General features: G+C 46.1%; 1 protein-coding gene across 3 annotated transcripts in view; it reads left to right on the top strand.

The window, feature by feature from the left end:
- The window catches only part of LOC142564841 (uncharacterized), a 36,043-nt gene extending 22,440 nt beyond the window's left edge, over positions 1-13,603 (top strand). For 2 of the 3 annotated variants that reach the window (XM_075676020.1, XM_075676019.1), the window contains exons 3-6: positions 3,999-4,119; positions 5,115-5,216; positions 8,591-8,815; positions 12,163-13,603. In XM_075676020.1, coding sequence (XP_075532135.1) covers positions 3,999-4,119; positions 5,115-5,216; positions 8,591-8,815; positions 12,163-12,828 — 1,114 coding nt within the window. In that variant the 3' untranslated portion in view covers positions 12,829-13,603. The remainder of the gene's footprint in view (positions 1-3,998; positions 4,120-5,114; positions 5,217-8,590; positions 8,816-12,162) is intronic. The other variant, XM_075676021.1, reaches the window with a different exon arrangement.
- Positions 13,604-19,509: the final 5,906 nt, after the last annotated feature.

Genomic DNA, 19,509 nt, shown 5'->3' on the forward strand with positions numbered 1-19,509 from the left:
TCATGACGTGGCGCCACCTCTTCCCCATCGGCTGCACCGTCACGTGCCCAGTGGCGCATGCACTAGGCCACATTTTTAGTCAGCCAGATGGCTGTGACGTGATGTGTGCGATTACGCACGCACTAGGCACACCTTTAGTCGGACAGAAGCGTGGAGCCACCATGGCGTCGGGGAAGCGTGCTTTTCTCGTACCCCGAAAGCCCGGGCTCGATTTCCACTCAGACCATAATAATAATAACTTCTTTATTGCCATCTGTGATACAGGAGACTGCGGGTAAATGTCGCTTTAGAGGCAAGCGACTTGGCCAGAGCCCGCAGCTTTTCAAAGCCATTAATTTACTTCGTTTACATGAACGTCCCTAAGAAATATGACGTCAATGCAAGCATTTTTGACGTGTTTTTACTCCTTGCGCCGCCGGCCATTTCTGGTACCATCTTTCAGTCACGCCGACGGATTTCCGCCTAATGGGGCACATGCTTTCCGCATTAAAACCAGTCGAGTTTGCGTCAGACTTAGATTTGCCTGCCGTGATCACGTAGCGTTTACGCGAACGCTAACGGGCCGGGCGGAGCGAGCGTCGAGTCGGTCAGCGCCAGGTCGTCTGCGCGGGGTTTCTTGACGCATCCCGACACACATGCAGCGCGCACGTGAACGCATGCGTGTCGGGTCGACGGCGTACAGCCAGCAGCGAGGAGCGAGACGCACGCTATATTCTCTCTCATCGATCCAGGCTGCCGCAGCGATCGACCCTTTTAGGTAGACAAGCTTCCATAAACGCTGTCGTGTCCGGCTGTCCGAGTCCAACTTCTGACTGGGCGCGCTCTTGTCGCGTCCATTTAAATGTAGATGATAGCTGTTGAGATCAGAGTTTTAGCGTGTCTGGTATTCCAGCAAACGTGGGCAACTTAGACGGATTCCCGTATGGGTGGGGGCGTAAACGCGAGCGGCAAAAGTGGTGCTGTCACATGGCGCAGAGCTCAACCAAGAGAAGGCAGAGCTAATATTTCAGTAGCCAAGTAGCTTTATATATTACGTCAACTTACGCTTCTTCGGTCGGCCTTCAGCTTTCCGTCAGCAAATCTGCTTACATGTCAGTCGCGAATCGCTGGTGCCGGCATAAACTCTCTGCAACACCCATTCGTCTTCATCTATCCGGCAACCCACTTCAACAATGTTCAACTACAAAATTCTGGGTCTGACGGTCCACGAGTCGGGAACCGGAACTGCTTGGCTCTTCAGCGCTAAAAAGCAGGCGATTTAGACTTTGGGTCTGATTAGGCGCATTGCTCCTAAAACGGGCCGCTTATACGTTGCGCGACAGTTGGTGAAGGCGGTAGTGCAACCGCGCCTTGTTTATCAAGCCCAATTCCAGCATTAGACGAGGGCACAATGGGATTGCCTTGAAACTGTTAATCGGGAGGCAATGAGGGTCATCACTTGCCTTCCCCGCATCACCCCGATCGTGGCCCTCAAGAGAATTCACAGCTGAACACACTAGATGAGCTGGTGCAGCAGCGACATGATGCTCGCAGGCTTAAGGCCAGTCTTTGACACGCAACGTGTGCTCTCAGGGCTTACGCTTTCTCGTACTCCCTTCTACCACCACCGTCGCCAGTTCTTCCTCCCTGGAGTTTTGTACAGCTGAGCGATAACAAGCCAATTGATATACGTCACCCGACATCAATTCACGCGGCGGCGTCGCTTCGTGACTGAATTTTAGCTCAAGACGCCCGCCTGCCGCTCGGCTGCATCGTGCTTTACGTTGGTGCAAGCATTCAGGACTGTGAAACGACCACTGCACTTTATTGCCCTTGCGCACCTGCCCTTAATAAGACGTCCCGGTTTCAAATGCAAGAGCCTCCTTCCTCCTTTTGTGCTGAGCTCTTTGGTGTAAGAGAAGCATTGTGCTCTGTGTCCGCATTTCCCATAGTCCCCACGGCCCGTATCGCCATCCACACTGATGCCCTCTAGGTGACGCGGCTTCTGCGACGCGTCAGTCGCAGCCCTGAAATATGTCGACAGATCCATCTTCTGGCGGCACGCATCCCGCAGCCAATATCTATCGAGTGGATCGCACGCGACCCTCTGAGCTTCCAAAGCAGTGCGGATTCTGCGACCCGTCTAGCGATCTCTACATCGGCACTGCCTCATATCCTTCACCTAGATGATGGCACCCTTCTTTTAACAAGAAAGGAGCACCTCCGGCGCAGCACACGTGCTCTCATACCTCCGTGTGCGGTAAACCTCCCCCACGGTCTTATCCGTGCAGAGGAGGTTGCGCTTCGAAGGATCCGGGTCTGGGTTGCCCTCAATCTTGCCGTGACTCGGAAGTGGCCGTACTCTCGCCATTTATATCCTCGCCCTGGTTGTCCAGTCTGCAAGTCACGAAATGCTGATGCCGACGTCCACCACCTGCTGTGGGTTTGCCCGGCATTGAAACCGACAACGCTACGGCACCTCGCAGCAGCGGGACTTTCGCCGCATAATCCTAGGGATTACACTGCGTGGACGCAGGGACTACATTATCGATCCTTCTTGGACTTCATTAGATCCGCAAATCTTTTTTCATTCATTTAATTATCCTTATTCTCCCGCACCTCATACCGCTTTATGCCCTGAGGCATTTACCCTCGCATTAAAAAGTATATTGTACTTTGCTCCTGGTGCAAATTTTCAGTAGCGGCGTAACCATGATTGCGATTACGTCCCTGCGGAAAGTTTACGCCAGCCGCGTAGAAGAATATACTTGACTGTGTGTTTGTATGGTCGAGCTTTGCGACACCAGGTATGGCCACCAATCCGGTCGCTCACGTTTGTGCCCTCGCTCATCCGGCAAACCGCCGGCGCTTGCCGGAATACCGGTCGCACTAAAACTCTCTATTGACGCATTTTACAGCGGAGACGACTAGAATGCAGACGGAGTCTCTGTGTCTCTGTTTCTTTCGACGACCTCGTTCAGTCGCGCTCATACACTCTATCATGGATTCTAACCAACTAGCCCACCAACGTGTTTTAACCAAGAACCACCGTATGACGCCAGCCAGATCTTCGACAGCTGTCACGCTAATATTTTATCGTAAACTTAATAAAAATAATCCTTGTTTGCGGCGCTCATCATTGTTAGTGCGGTGATGTAGAGAAAAGTACTTGTTTACAGCATTCCTACAGAAGAAATTGTGAAACGCCTTAGTGAACTGTGAACAAAATTAATCGACAATTTTTTCTATTTTCACTGAATTTTAAAGTGTTCTTTTGTAATCCTAAGCTTCGCAGGTCTCCATGTGACTCCATTTTTTAGAGTTCTTACGCTCCATATTTGAGTGCCTTCGCGATTGGACGCAAGCACTGTCAGTGCTCGATCGAAGTGTACACGAACTCCCCAGAAGAATATTCAAATGAGAGTACTTACACTCTCCACATGTAAAACTTCGCTGTTGGGCGCTAGCGGAATGGCACTATACGCGATCGAGTAGAGCGACGACTCCTGAAAAGAGGAGTCACGTGAGAGTTCTTGAATTTGTCATGCAATGGAGCACAACGCCAGTGCTCCATCGGAAAGGGGAATACGGGAACTAACGAAAAAGGGGAGTCAAATGTAAGTTCTGGGACTTACCGATAAGAGCACCTTCACGCTTGGTCGCAAAAGAAACGTCAGTACACCCCAAGAAACATGAGCACACTTAAGGTGTTATTTTCTTTCCGCATAATAATCGCCATCTAATTTGCATGCATTTACTTTCTTAACGCTGCGTTCTCGCTATTGTCAGGTCACAAACAACACGTGCTTATCAGCATGACCAGCGTTCCTGACGTGAAAGCATCGAGCGCACAGCGCTAAAGAAAGGAACTGCACCACGACGAGTGTTGTTTGATGAGAGGAAACGCCCCTAAGGGTGTAACGCTTTTAATATTGCACTCCATCTTGCAGTACTCTCCGTTTCTTCTAGCATGGTGTGAACATAAGTCAGGTTTCGTAGAGTGCGCCTCACATGCGCAGGGACAGCGTGTGCAAGCTGGCGAGCTGGTTCCCCTCGGTCACGGACTTGGCGCTACCGCACAACCTGGCCTTCCGTGGCGTCTGCAGCCGTCAAGACTGTGAGGGCCACAGCGGCAGAAAGGCACGTACCCGCGCTTTCTTTTTTTTCGAATTGCGTGCTGCTGCTCCTTTCAATGTTCTGTACATTATCAAGAAATTCGACGTTGTTTAGGGTATAACTTTGTCACGTAACATTTACGACTTGCCATAGTTTTGTAGCAGTTAATGAAAGCACAAACCGTGTAAACCCGAAAAAAAAAATGCTGGCAAGCGTCATGAGCGCCGTAAATAATTTATCGTACTTTTTGTTCCTACGAACCAGTTTTGGTTTCGGTACCCAGGAGGTGACTGCGTTATGCCGTCACGCAACAGTGGCTCGTTCCGCTGCTGCAATCACTGGAGCTGCCACACGTGAGCGCAGTAGATCGCGCGACGCATTTGTTTATTTTCTTTATCAGTGGCGTACTTCATCGTACGTAGGCGTGTTGCTACATGACGTCAGAGTATATTGCCCTGTCTCGACGTCACGATAATGTCGATGGTGCGGTGACGTCATAGATTCTGACGCCGTGTGCTCGGGTCTAGTTGATACTTCATCGGCAGAGGTGAACTTCATTGCGTTCAAAAAGAGACAAAGACTGCATTTAGCAAGTCGCAAGAACTTTTACCGATCTATAAAGACCCAACTACGAAAATATATTTTGAAATTGGTGTCGTCAGACCGACCTACTGGCGCCGGGGCTCCGGCACGACATTCGAAAAAGGATAGTTTTGCTTTCATTTTATCCAGTAATAATAAAATCACGTAAGCGGAATTAGCAACGATAAAGTTTTGAAACAACACTTTATAAGTCGAAACTGAGTAACTGTTTTTGTTTATTGACCCTTTAAACGGCACGTCCAGCACTTGGGGACGCCGAGACGCGCGTGGAATTCCTCGCAGGAAAGTGCCGGACATGTCGTTCTAGCGCTCTTCACATTGCCGGACCTATGCGACCTGTCTAGAATGCCTTAAGAAACTGTCCCACCAATTCTCGGTTAACGTTACTACTGGACCTTCGTCCGCTGTCCCAGCAGTCATCGCTGGAGCGGATCGTGGGCGACGCACCGGCGCTCGGGTCGGCCAACCTTGAGCTGGACGAGCCGCTCCTCTCCGACTGCCTGCTGGTGCTTCCCAATGTGAGTGAGCTCCGTGAGCTGGAGAACGGGCCAGAGGAAGTGGAAGTTGGCTGTAGAAGCGGCTCTCGGCTGAAGTGCTCATTGTGGTTCAAAGCGCCTCCTCGGCCATTTGTAGCTGCGGTGAGGCGCTTCTCGAAGGACGCTTCCTTACGCGTATACTTTCGAGTGGACACTGGGCTCGCCGCAGTAGCCGAGTGGCTGTGGCGTTGCGCTGTTGATCTCGAGGTCGTGGGTTCGATGGCGGCCGCGCCGGCTGTATTTCGATGGAAGCGAAATGCAATAACACCTTTGTAGATAAATTCAAGTGTGCGGCAAAGGACCCCGGGTAATCAAAATTAACCCGAAGTCCCCCACTACGGCGTGCCTCTAAACCAAATCGTAGTTTCAGCATGTAAAAATATAATGTTTTTGGTGGACACGGGGCACTAACTTTTTCCTCAGTCAATTAACAAGAAGCGTCAAATAAGTATAGTGACCACTTCGGCCGAGGGCCTTGAATTTTATGGAGTCTATCCGAGTGTCGAGTGAATGTTTTTCAGTGTACGACAGTTGAAATGGTGCTGCGTAAAATTATCTAAGGCTCCCTAAGTATTGCGAAACTACTGAAAAACTTCCACCATCTGCCTTGGTGGCGCTATACGAAAGCTGCTGGTTCGCAAGTGCCTATCTATGCTTAAAATCATGTCTTGTCAGGGCTGCATGTTAACTAAATGTCAGTTACCTGGTTGGCCTTGGGGACCCACACTAAAACTGCAATCGAGGCAGCGCAAGGTGACTAGGGGTGGGCTTCTTTCGAAGTCAGAGAAGTGCATAGCAAAATTAGTTGTGAAGAAAGCCAATTTGGCAGCTAAATTGCACAACTTTCTGTATTTCAAAAGTATGGGCACGAAATGGAGGAAGAGGTGAAGAAAGTTGGCCACCAAGTACAGGGTAATTAAATGTCCGAATAGACAACCGAAGTCATCAAAAAGAAAGCAGAGAAACGGAGACAGTAAATTGGATGCAAAGGATGGAAACAAAAATAGGGCCTTGGAGATTTACATGAACAACAAGAAAGAAATTAGAAAGTAAAGCTAAAGGATAACACTATAAGAGCAGCGTCTTGCTATTTGAGGCTCGAGCTGCTTTCAAGGACAAGAACATGCTGTAGGAAACATTTTCTGCAGTATGAAGCATGTGTTTACTACAACAAAAGTACAAAGGTGGCTTGGCAGATCGTAATGGAATGCCAGGATATGCACCCAGCAAGAACATAGGCAACGTCCACTTTCCGGAAGCACTGGGATCTAATGCAAATGGGAGCAATAAGTGGTCAAGTCATGGTTGCTAGAGGCATCATCAGCTTATATTTATGCCCAGTGCCAGGATGAAGGCCTCTCCCTACGATCCCCAATTACACCTGTCTTGTGCAAGCTAATTCCAATTGGCACCTCCAAATTTTTTGATTTCATCATCCCACCTAATTTTCTACCATCCTAGACTGTGCTTCGCTTCCCTTGGCACCCATTCTGCTACCCTAATGGTCCACCGGTTAGGTACGTTATGCATTACATGGCCTGCCCAGCTCCATATTTTTCTTTAATGTCGACTAGAGTATTGACTATCCCCGTTTGCTCTCTGATCTACGCCGCTCTCTTCCTTTCTCTTAATGTCACGTCTAACATTTTGTTCCATCGCTCTTTGCGCGATCCTTAACTTGTCCTCGAGCTTCTTTGTTAACCAAGTTTCTGCCCCATATGTTAGCAGCGGTAGAATGCAATGATTGTGGACTTTTGTTTTTAATGACAGTGGCAAGCTCCCAGTCAGTATTTGGTACCGCCTGCCATATGCACTCCAACCCATTTTTATTGCATAAATTTCGTTCTCATGATCAGAGTCAGTAAGTGACCTAGATAAACATACTCTTGCACAAATTCTAGAGGCTGATCGGCGATCATAAATTCTTGTTCCCCTGCCAGGCTGTTGAATATTACCTTTGTCCTTCTGCATATTAATCTTTAATTCTACTCTTACACTTTCTTGGTTAAGGTCCTCAATCATTTGTTGTAATTCTTCCCCATTATTTCTGAACACGATAGTGTCATCTGTAAACTGAGGGTTGTTGACATATTCGCCGTTGATCCTCACTCCTAAGCCTTTCCAGTGTAATATCTTCAATACTTCTAAGCATGCAGTGAATAGCATTCGAGACATTGTGTCTCTTTGGCTGACCCCTTTCTTGGTAGGTAATTTTCTACTTTTATTGTCGCGAACCACTGAAGCTGTGCAATCTTTGTAGATATTTCCCAAGACATTCACGTATGCCTCCTGTACTCCTTGATTACAGAATGCCTCTATAACTGCTGGTATCTCTACAGAATCAAATACCTTTTCATAATCTATGAAAGCCATATAGAGATGTTGGTTGTATTCCATAGATTTATCAATAATTTGATGACATGGATGTGATCCATTGTAGAAAATCTCTCCCTGAAGCCCGCCTCTTGGTTGATTAAAGTGTTGCTATTGAAAGTTAATATAATTCTATTGGTTTGAGGCATATGTAACTGCAATGTAATATAGAGGTTTTAATGAAGAGACAGAACAGGGAGAGAGGCAAAATGCCAGACTGCAATAGATGTACTAAACTTGATTAACTCAAGAAAGCCAGGTGTCTATTTGTCATTACTCGTTTGAAAGGGGATGCCAGTTGATATCGTCGTCATCATCATGATCGGTATGTTGTAAGCTAAGTTACTGCACCACCAAAGTTAGACGTCCTCTTCCAGTATGACCTAATAAAATATATTTACACGGTCTATAGAATATTATTAAAAGTTGTTTCTAAACTCTGTAGACAATCCTATAGACAATTATAAATTAATAACAAGTGACGGACTTATGACCGTACACTATCTATCGACTGTTTCCTATAAATTATTTATTGGTAATTCGCATAGACCAGTGTATATACATTCAATAGACTTATAGACTTGCATCTGTATCGACCCTTGTCAATATACTATCCACAATCTTAAAAAAAATTATACCCTTTGGGGCTTATTCTTATTTTACCCCTGAGCAATAATCGCCATCTCTCTTGCCCGTATTTCCTTTCTTTAACGCTGCGAGACTGGTACTTCGAAGTCATGAATGGCTGGCACATTATCAGCGTGACACAGCATTCTCGACAGGAAAGTAGCGAATGCTGAGTTTTCAAGAAAAGGAACGCAAGCAAGGCTGATGATTATTGTTGTGGGGCAAATATACACCCCAAAGTGTGTAACTGTTTTAAGAGTGCAAACACAGTTCCGATAGTCCTGTCTATACAAAATCAAAAGCTTGTGAGTGTCCAATTTTTGTCCACTGCTGTCGCACGTGTTTGTATTCTTCAGATAGTCTCCGTCCATTCCGCCTTGGATGCTGTGCTTCATATATGGGATGTCCTGTCAGAGGAAGTTGCGCTGGATGACGTGGACTATGCCTACTTGCGCAAGTGTCCGGAAGTGATCCTGGGAATCTGGCGTGAGCTGCCTGGCACCGCCCTTTCGTACAGAGATGTTGGCGTCGCCGAGGTCACAGGCGCTAGGAGTTTTTGCCCCGCGGTTAAGAAACTTGAGGTAAATGTTTACCTTTTACATTTGGATTGTAATTACGCATATGAATGCACAACGAGCAATGAAAAAAGGATAGTGAATTTCATGCTATGTGGGAATTAGTGATACGAAAAGCTTTCTTTTATGCTTAAGAAAATTTTAATGGAGCATCTCTATGCCATCCAAGATGTCAACTTTGCACCCTTTTTGTTCACTTCTTTTTCCACACGTCAGTGCCTCAACTGCCGACTTGAATTGAAGTTGATCTGTGGCTTGCATATACATGTTTTGTATACTAAAAGAAAAACAAGGTCCTTAGCCAAAATGTAGTTATAGATACAGGGTACACATAACATGAGAAAACGGCGATTCACCACAGTACAGTCTGCATTAATAAAGAAAGTACAAAAAATTTACGTCTCTATAGCTTACTTGAATTCTGTCGTTAACTTTCTTACTTGCCTCTAGTTCTGTTTGTCTATCCATGTTGCATACCCAGTCGCACATACGCATTCTCGGGGATTGCCCGAGAAAGGACTCAGGGGCACATGCCCAGTTGCACACACCCAGTGGTCTAAGTTATTCCCTCGGCAAGACAGCCAGCAGCTCCCCTTTCCCCAAGTGGAGAGAAGAGGGACTGGCGCGGTCCTGTGAATGGCCTTCCTTTTGTGCCGTGTTCCTTGTTTGCGCTTTGAAAAATATTTGTCAATTATGTACCAACTAGGCCCACAGAAAGTTCTTCTAAGAAGAGGAAAAGAAAACTTTGTTTAACGTTTCAGGCATAAACCGAGCTGTCAGATTCCTTCCAACGTGGTACCACCTCATATGTGCATAAAAGGTGTTTTTTAATGGCTAACACCTTGACTCTTAAGGGGTAAAATCGAATCGTTGAGAGGAACAAAGTTCTTTTTTCTTAATAAAATTTTGTGGAAATTAAACATAATGTATGGGGATGCGCGACTCTCACGCGTCCCCTGATATGTTGTTTTCCCGCATAGCTACCGTCTCCTGTAATCCGGCTTCGCCGCGTGGCTTGGTGCCCGCGCCAGTCGATTGGTTGAAGTGCATTGCGAGAGATAGTGCGAGTGTGCTCTGCTAACGCCACCTAACAGCGGGGTTACTTGGGCGCGGAAAGGAGAAGGCTCTTCCTCTTGGTCTCGGGATCGGCAAGCGTCGCAGACGTTCTACGCGTACGCCGATCCATGCTTCTGTGAGACCGTCTCGCGAAGCCTACCCCGGAACGGACGAACACGATTGTTCGAATGCGCCACCGTTCGCGTGACCGTACGCGCGAACAACCAGGCGTTGGTGTTCAGCATGGGAGGAACATATTCGCTCGTTATCCGGTCGCGGCGAGTCGGACGTCCGCGATTTGTCGCGCGCCCATCGGCATGTTTTGTGGATAGCAACTCGGCTAGCAGGCATTAGTCGATGAAAGGTGCAATAAATGTCCTTGTGATTGTTTGCACTACTTTGTTGTCTTTCCTTTGTCCCAACAGCGCGGGTGGGAACCCCACAAGTGATAGCTTTGACAGACGACGCAACAATTGCATTTAATCAATTTCAATAGCTCTGGCTGTCAAACTTTCAGACCAGATGTTTTGGTGTACACCAAATGGCGAGAATTATTACAATTGTCAACTTACGGCTTCACGCATCGCAGACCTAGTTTAAGCTTGTTGTCATGTACAATAACATTTTTTACAGTCTTAACAGTGAAGGTGCTAGCCATGAAACAAACAACCTTGAAGGGCATAAAATTTGTCAAAGTGTTCTGAAGGAGAAGGAAGTGCATGACATTGAACAATGGACTTTGCTGAAAATCACTTCCTACCCGACGCAGAAAACTCAGACTGACGATTATATATTCAATATGCCATAGTATGACTGAAATTTTAAAAAAATGAACACCTTTGACAGTATTTGCTATCCATCAAGCTGTAATTATCATCATTAAAACTTCTTTCTGGGCGAGTTGGTGCATACTTGACATGAAAACTGTTTACAGCGCAAACACATGCAACCACAAAGTATAAGGGACAGGACACAAGCAGGACAGCGCTTGTGTCCTGTCCCTTATACTTTGTGGTTGCATGTGTTTGCGCTGTAAACAGTTTTCATGTCATGTAATTATCATGTTTTAGAAATCGTAAGTTACCAAACCAAGATGAACATGTGTGCTAAGCCCATTTTTGTCTTCATGGTAAATCGGTGGAACAGACTGACTGATGACAAGTGCATGGTATAAATGAAAATATACATTCTATTAGTTGCTGTGATCCTCTTGCTGTAAGGCGCTTAGGCACTTACGATAATCGCTAATCCGCTAATCGCACATTGTGGTGTGAAATTTGTATGTGTGATCTACTGGTCAGTGCCTTTGTTTTTCAGTGCTTGTAATTGCCTAAATTTATCTGGTTATGATGTTCTTAGTTCTGATGTTTCAGTATTTTCTTGCTGCTATGTTTAGGAGCTGTGCTTGCTTTTGAGCTTTCATTATTGCCTTCTTTACTGGTAAGGTTAACTTTCTGTAAGGGGCCCTGACCCATAGTCAAGCTTTTGTAAAGGATTTTTGTCCGGGCTTCTAACATCGCTGTGATATGCAATTAATTTCGCATCACATTACAAGTGTTAATATGCATTATTCATGGTTCTATTTATTATGCTGTGTATATTGCTGTGAACGAATTTTTCGTTGCCAGTTATTCTAGTCTACATGACCTCATTGAAATGTAGAAACACGGAAGTAGACTTTTATGGCGATTCCCTTCAACTTTCCAGTGAAAACATGTGCCGTAATGTTTGTAACTAAAAAGTAATATAAGGTAATTAGGATAGGATAGGGATAAGGTAATGAGTTTAATTTATGAATTAATTGATTTGGATTGTCTACGACGGGATCTCCGCTTGGACAGATATATTTAAAGGCCCCAACAAGGAGCGATTTGGAGCATTTTGACAGGTTCAGCCAGCATAACGTTACCCAGAGGTGATAGAAAGGAAACTAGAAAAACATTGACTAACAACTTGGTTTTATTTAAAAGACGCAGACTCCTAAAGAAAAGATACAGAACGACGAAAAAAAAGATTATAGAGAACAGGCAAACCGAAATTGTATTCGAAATGGTAATGCTATCCGAGACCTTCATGGTCGTTCTCGTTTCTTTTTTTTTGTCGTTCCTACGTAGCACTAGGCAGGCGAAACCTGTCGATATGCACCAACTATATATTGCCAAGCGAAATGCCGTAAAGCATTCTACGGAAACTGACTCCGCGATTGTCAAGGTCGTACTGGCATATCCGACTCGCTTACCCACGAATCCCGCTCTCAGCAATTCTATTCCATGTTTTCGTCTCATGCTCGGTCGCAGGTGGTGTTTGAGAAGAAAGAGGCCCTGACCGCGGTCGTCGACTTCAAGCAGCTCACGAGCTTGTCCTTGATGTTCGCCGGCAAAGGCAAGTGCCGCGCCGCGGAAACCGACCTGTCGAAGATCGTTAGGCAGTTTGTCGATTTGGAGCGACTCGACCTGCAATTCTTCAGCGACGTCGACCTACGTACCATCTCTGAACACTGCCCGAAACTTACGAATCTCTCGTTGCACGGTTGCGCTCTCGCATCCGATGACATTGACGCCGCACTCCTGCCGAAGCGTCTCACGTTCCTCCGCATGGGACCGCCGATCGAACCAATAGCAACGTTTCATTCGCTGCTCGAATGCAATCGCGAGATTCTTGACGTACTTCGGCTAGAAGGTGATGTCGCGTGCGCGGCGTTTCTCGCCGTTTGTGCCAAGACGGAGTTTCCGAGTCTTCGACGTCTGACGTTGGACACGAGTCGGTCGATACGTCAACTGGGCACCCAGCCGGAAGACTTGCACGAAGTCGTGAAGAACCTGCCCGCGCTGAAGTGTCTGGTCACCGACAGCTATGACCTGAGGCTGTACTTCGAGTACTATGTCCCATCGGTCGTGATTTCGTGGTGCATCTGCACGGTTTGCATCACTGAACGGTCCAGGCAGCACGTAGCGGACAGATAGACATACAGTTTGTGACGGCCGAGTCATTCGCTGGCACCTGGCTTTGTAGCCGCGCATGACTTGAACCCAGCACACTTGATACCCGCCCTATTGAAAAAAAAAATATGCTGCACGTCCAATAATCCCATAGGTACAAATGGGGGTCTCGTATAAAGACATGTTCCCATTATATATCATATCGGTCATGCCCTCGTATGATATATGGGAACATACAGGTTTCTATATGGGGTTCCTCGTGTTTAACTGGGATTATTAAATGTGGCACTTAAGGGGGGGGGGGTCTTTGATTGAGCGGAATACTTGAACGACGTAGCAAAGAACGTGCTGGTGTTGAAGTGCTTAGTCATGGACAGCCTATGATGTACTTCTTTGCACTACGTTTCCTCAATAACCCTCTCGTGTTGTCTGGTACTGTCGTCCTTGTTGATTGGTCCAGGCATCGTGGGAATGATACTGCAGCTGCTTATAAATTGTACAGACCAGACTTGATAAACTTTGGCACTCGCGTTCCTGACACGAGTTGAGACGGTTGTATTGTCGCGGCAACTTTCTCAAGCCGACGCTGTACAAAACTCAAGCTTTGAGACATTGTTCTTGCGCGACAACTGGCTTCCGAGGTCGACAGGTTGTTTTAAGAGGCTCCGACGACTGCTTACTTTTATTGCTTATAAGCTGTTCCATTTCCTCCTGTGACGCTTTTTGGAGTACCGACAGGCAGAAGACTTGGCAGTGATGTATTTTGCTTACAGAATTTATTAATAAACGCAGTGACGTTTATTTATATTGTTGAAAAACTGTAGTCATTAAAGTTAGAAGAAACATTTCGTATGTAAGACCAATGTAATGGAATCACCAACATAGAGCGTACATTTGACCTTAAGAACACATTAGCGTAACTGATTGGCTTGGCGCTCGCCGTCGTGCCCAGGGTGTTGAATTAAAAAAAATGCCGGTTCTGTTCGTTTTCAACTCTCTCCGATTTTGTTCCGGCTCATTTTCGGTTAGGAGAAAAAAAATTATGACATTTCGCTAACCGGTTCTCAACGCTGAACCAGTTCGGATGTATGCTATACTTTAGCCTCGCTCTTGTCAACACGTTTCACAAATGCTCTGATCTGTGCACGAGCACAAGTCTTGTCAGGTGGACGGAGAGACTGACTTCCTCGAATATGGCAAACGGCAACTGATGCTTTTTTACATAATAGACTCTTAAGTCACCACTTTAACATTTTTTATCATCACATACAATTCAACGCAGTTCAACGTAATACAACTACATGGGGCATGCGGATAAAGACAGCCATTTTAGACACTTACGTCGAGAGATTGGACGGAAACTACACTGTAGAAAGAGCTGGTTTGTTTCACGCATTCTTTCCTGAAAAAAATTGTGCCGCTATGACTGTGGCGAGATCACCTTTGACAAGCCACACGCATGCGCGCTGTTTGAAGAGGATCAAAGAAAAAAAACGAGCCGAAGGGTGAGAGTGCAACACTTGCAGCAAATCTTGTGAGGGCCCCTACAACAGCGCATGCGCAGCATGCACAGTTCTTCCGCCACCTGCCCTCACAAGCCTGGGCTCCGCTGTAGTAAATGCTGCAAGAAGCGTTTTTACAACGTCTGCTCTTGGCTGAAAAACTGAGCGGCTGTGCATGCAAGCGGTGGCGGCAAGATATTTCAGTTGTTTCACCAACTGACTGGACCTAGTATTGTGCCTCTACGTCTGCCGGGCAGCTACAGCTTGGTGAGTACGCTTTGAGTTTGATATTGTTTTCAGAGTGGCGTTTACCTGACAAACCTTGGCACTAGTGAAGGTAAATGCAATAGTTTGCATTTGCTTTACAACACACGTGCTTGTCGAACTGGGTGTTGTGTGCTTCGAGGATATCGTTGCCGGTGAGCTAGGGGTTATGTGACTGCCGTGCTCTGGTATTGATTGATTTATTTATTTTATTTAGTTATTAGTACCTCAAAGGCCCCGTTGAAGGGGTATTACATGAGGGGGTGGAATTTCAGCAGTACATTGCTTCTATGGACGATTTGAATGACGATGAGTCGATCTGATCAACGATGGCGTTTGGCAGGTCATTCCAGTCTCTTGCTGTATGGACGAAAAATGATGACAGATGCGCAGAAGTGCGGGCAGGGGGAGGGTAGACAGCCTTCCCGTGGTTTGTGCGATTGGAAATGCGATGTGCGGGGCTAATAATGGAGTTCAGAGATGGATGCATCTCTGAACTCTGTTCGCGTAGAGAAGCGCATGTGTTTTGTGTTACGTTCTTTCTTGGTCTTCTCATTTTAAGTTATGTTAAACTGCGCCAGAACGTAAACTCGCTACCGTTTCTTCGCTTTACGCACGCAGTTCTTAGCTCGGAGCATGCATCTATTTCTTTGTCGTTCTTGTCGTGCGGGGTAACATCATGGAAACTTGCCAGTTTGAAGTAGAAACATTTTTGGCACATGCCCGTCATTTCGATAACGAGAGGTGTTATTTCACCTATATACTCTTCTCTTGCACTCCTGCTTCCTGCTGTAGCGAAATTGCGGCTTATTTATGCTGCATTGACGTCATATTTTTCGCATTCGCAGAAACGAAGTTCAGGAATGTAGTTGTGTAGACTTGAACAGGTATGATCGACCTGGTGGGAACAGTTATAAAGTGCCTATGCCATTGAAAATTTTTGCACCTGAAAGGGAACTTGTGATGTTGTTCTCAAGAATCCCAACTGTATCAACGAGAAGTAAACTGGGACCCTCATTGTAGCTTAACCAAGAGTTCCGTGCAACATTGTTATCAACAAAGAGGTCAGTGCAGTTTCATCGGGTTTACTATGCAAGAGCTCAAATTTTGCCATAATGTAGCCCATTTCACACACTTAAAAACGTCGTTTCTTTTCTATTTGGTTTACCTCATTCCAGGATACTCCTCGGAATCGATCCAGGTCGGGGTACAAAATCAACGGCAAAACCACGGGTTCACAGAAGGGTGCTAAGCCATAAGGATCGGATCGTAGAAACCGAATGGCCATTTTAGTATATGTTTTACAGCGAAGCTGGTAGCATATCGTTGGCCGGCATTTTATGTGTCGCCGTCCGTGGACGAAAATGTGGGCCGATCCCGTAGGTGGTGAAGCAGGCTTCAAGCACTCAGCAAAGTGAAGCGAAAAGTACGTACATTCTTTGGAATCACGCATACAGCACACAGAACAGCATTCGTTTCAACAAAGAAGTACAAAACAAGCATCCGAACCACATAGTTGAGATAAGGCACTCCTGATAGCAATATGAAGCACGTAGTGCTTCCAGCATACGTTTCCCGGTAAAGACAAGCTGTCGCGGCGAAGGCAGCTTGCGATGTGGGGAGTGACGTAACCAGCCTTTCGTATATAAAAGCGGCAGCTCAGCAGCCGATTTCATTTTTGCAGTCCCGCTATGGGTAGGCAACGCATACTTGGGACTTCCGAGGAGCAGCGCGAAAACGAGGAGCGGCCAAAGGAAAAGAAACGGCAATACAACCAGCGACGGCGCGCTGTCAAGATTACGATTACTACCATTACTCTAAAGCAATAAAGCATTGCATACCCCCCTCCGCATTCGTAGCGGTCATTTTTAACAGCTTCGTTGGACAACCACTTTCACAGGGCCGGTATGGCGAGCCAGTTTTTAAACATTTTTTAAAATGTTTTCTTAGGAATGCATATATGCCGAATTTATTCATAGGATTATTGTGACAAATTAAGTGCGGTTCAGTAGGTGCTCGTCGGATCACTCGTATCTGTTTCAATGCAACATCCGATAACCTTCGTTAACGAAGTGTTGGTAAAAGCTATGCTTTGTTGCTAAGCTTTTACTTCACTTTCTTACCATATTTTCGTTTGGCACAAGCTTTCGTAAACGAGAGCAAGTATGAATCAGCTTCTTCGTATTCAAAGGCATGCTGAATGAATGGTGAATAAATAATCTGACAATTTATGAACTACTGTTTCACCATTATCGTAGTACAAACAAAACAATGTAAACTGGGCATGCAAGGTACGAGACGTTTACCTTTACACACTTATGTTCTGGTCGTGGTTATGCCGATGTCGACGCGCCTATATGTAGATATCGGATATACACTACTAGAGAAGGCTCCCTATTTGCTTCCCGGCGTAACGCTGCGATTGAATGGACCACAATTGCATCAGCAAACTCCATGCGTCGAAAGGATATAACCGACACCAGGAGATTATTGCGCCAGCGAAACAAACAAACAAACAAACAAACAATTGAGAAAGAAAAAATAGCAACAGAATTTATTATCAAGAACTTTTATTGGAGTCCCTTGTTCCTATTCTTTTAGATGTTTATTTATTTCGTTACGAAGTCGTGAAGGAAGTTTCCATCCGTAGCTCGTTTACTACAGCGCTATTAGTGTCTTTTTATTCAGCGTACTACTCAACTATGCTCCGACATGGCGAAAAGTAAGCTTTTATGTATTTCCATTAAGCAATATGTCCATAATTTTTGGATCACCAGACATGGTGTGGGCTTTTACTGTAACACCGCAATTACCCCACTTGAGGCAGTCGTCTATTACCACTGCCTATATATACTCCTTTGCATTTCTGAAAAAGTAAAATGGGAACTGCTAATTTTGGTTGGTTAATACGCGCTATAGATAAAATAAATAACACCTACGAAAGGCCAGACGTAAAGAACGGACAAGCGCTTAGAAAAACAGTGCCGCGCGGGACTACGAGATGGCGCCATAGTAATTATTAAAGCGCAGCTCTCATGCGCCCACTTCTTGATTGAGCGTCGCCGTCCCTCGGCGTAACACCCTGGTCTTGTTGTGCTGTTTGTCTTCGTTAAACGTTCACGCTTCGCACAAAAAGCATCAAGAAGAGATACTCCCTGTTTTCAAGCTAAGTGCGTTAAGTCCAGAAAATTTCTATGATTGTTTCGCAGGCTACAGTGCAATGCTACAGAAACCACACGCGCGTCTCTCGCGCATTGAACGAAGCACAAGTGCGGATAGTCTACCTAGAGTGCCGCACTACGCTTCCAAAACTATTTGGGCGTTTGGCTTGTTCCAAACAATATGACTCAAGTGCAGAGACAAATGTGAGAAATGAATGTTAGTGCCTGTCCTGAGGCTCATTACCGTGTCTGGTTACATGTCTCCCTACATTGGCGCTCAACCTGAGGCCCCTGCTACGACCTTCTACGTACACTGTAATTGCAGGAAGCTGCACAGCTTGTAGCCGACCTTATGACCAGCAACCACCGAAAATACTCGTTCTTTATTTACGTAATTGCACTCTGTTCAAAGACCAAGCCGGTGGGTAATACTGCGTCACGAGAATATTGCAGCAGTCAACATAGACAAGCGAACATAAGCAAATAAAAAATACAGGTAATAACGCGTTACATATAAAAATCTATTTACCTATTGCAACTAAAAACTGATTGAACGACTTTGAAGAAGCAGTACCTGACTGTGACCTTATCGTACGTGGACATAACATTCTCTACCTTTCATATGTTATGTATATATAGACAGGTGTAGATATAGCTGTATATATGTGTGTGTTTATACACGCGATATCTAGATAGATACATCTATGCACACCATGAACAACTTAGTCATCTATTTTCTACTGTTCACGTTACGCACCGCATAGACTTGGTTCATGGAGAGCAGAATAGACCTGCTCATCGCAATCGTAAAGATGAACGTTCAGTTAAATCTTCGTGTCTTTGTATTATGAAAACATGTCTACGGTATACAGCGCATATCTTTGTTCGAAGGTCGCATTCCGGCTAACGAAATTCCTTGGCCCCCAAATAAAAAAAAAACACGCGAATAAATATAATAGAACTATAGAGGCGCCCCCTAGCGCCAGAAGGAACACCTGTGGCCGGACCACATGGCCTGGCTCACGGAACACTGGAATGCTCTGGCAAACAGTGCCGAATTCCTCAGCGCCCCGTTGACGATAGTCTCGGCGTCGCGCTTGCCGCAGTGGCTCGTCGCCCACAGCACGAAGAAGAGTTCGGCGTTGCCGTAACGGCTGTGCAGCCGAACGCCTCGGCCCAACTCTTCGTGCAGGCGGCGCTTGTAGAGCATCATGAGGGGCTCCAGCAGGGCCGACTCGAGCGTGGTCTGAGCGGCGAGGGCTTCTGGGAAGGACGAGTCGCCGCCGGAAGCTGATCACTCGTTCGGTCGCGCAGTGGTGCAATAGTTACGAAATAGTGATCACTCGCCCGCCCATCGTACACTTTTGTACCAAGTCATCGTGACCATCAGCCTATCTTTAAGTCCACTGCATGACGAAGGCCTCTCCCAGCGGTTTCCAATTACCCCTGCCTTGTGCTAGCTGATTACAACTTGAGCCTGCAAATTTCCCACTTTCATCACCCAACCTCATTTCCTGTCGTTTTCGACTGCGCTTCCATTCCCTTGGCACCCATTCTGTAACTCTGATGGTCCACCGGTTATCTGCCCTACGCATTACATATCCTGCCCAGGTCCATTTTTTCTTCTCTTCCGCTCTCTTTCCGTTTCTTAACGTTACGCCTAAAATTTTAGTCCCATCGCTCTTAGCACGGTCCTTAACTTGTTCTCGAGCTTCTTTGTTAACCTCAAAATGTCTGCCCTATATATGATAGCGACGCGGTAGAATGTTAGCACCGGT

Source organism: Dermacentor variabilis, chromosome 11, assembly GCF_050947875.1.
Source record: "Dermacentor variabilis isolate Ectoservices chromosome 11, ASM5094787v1, whole genome shotgun sequence".
Lineage (NCBI taxonomy): Eukaryota > Metazoa > Arthropoda > Arachnida > Ixodida > Ixodidae > Dermacentor > Dermacentor variabilis.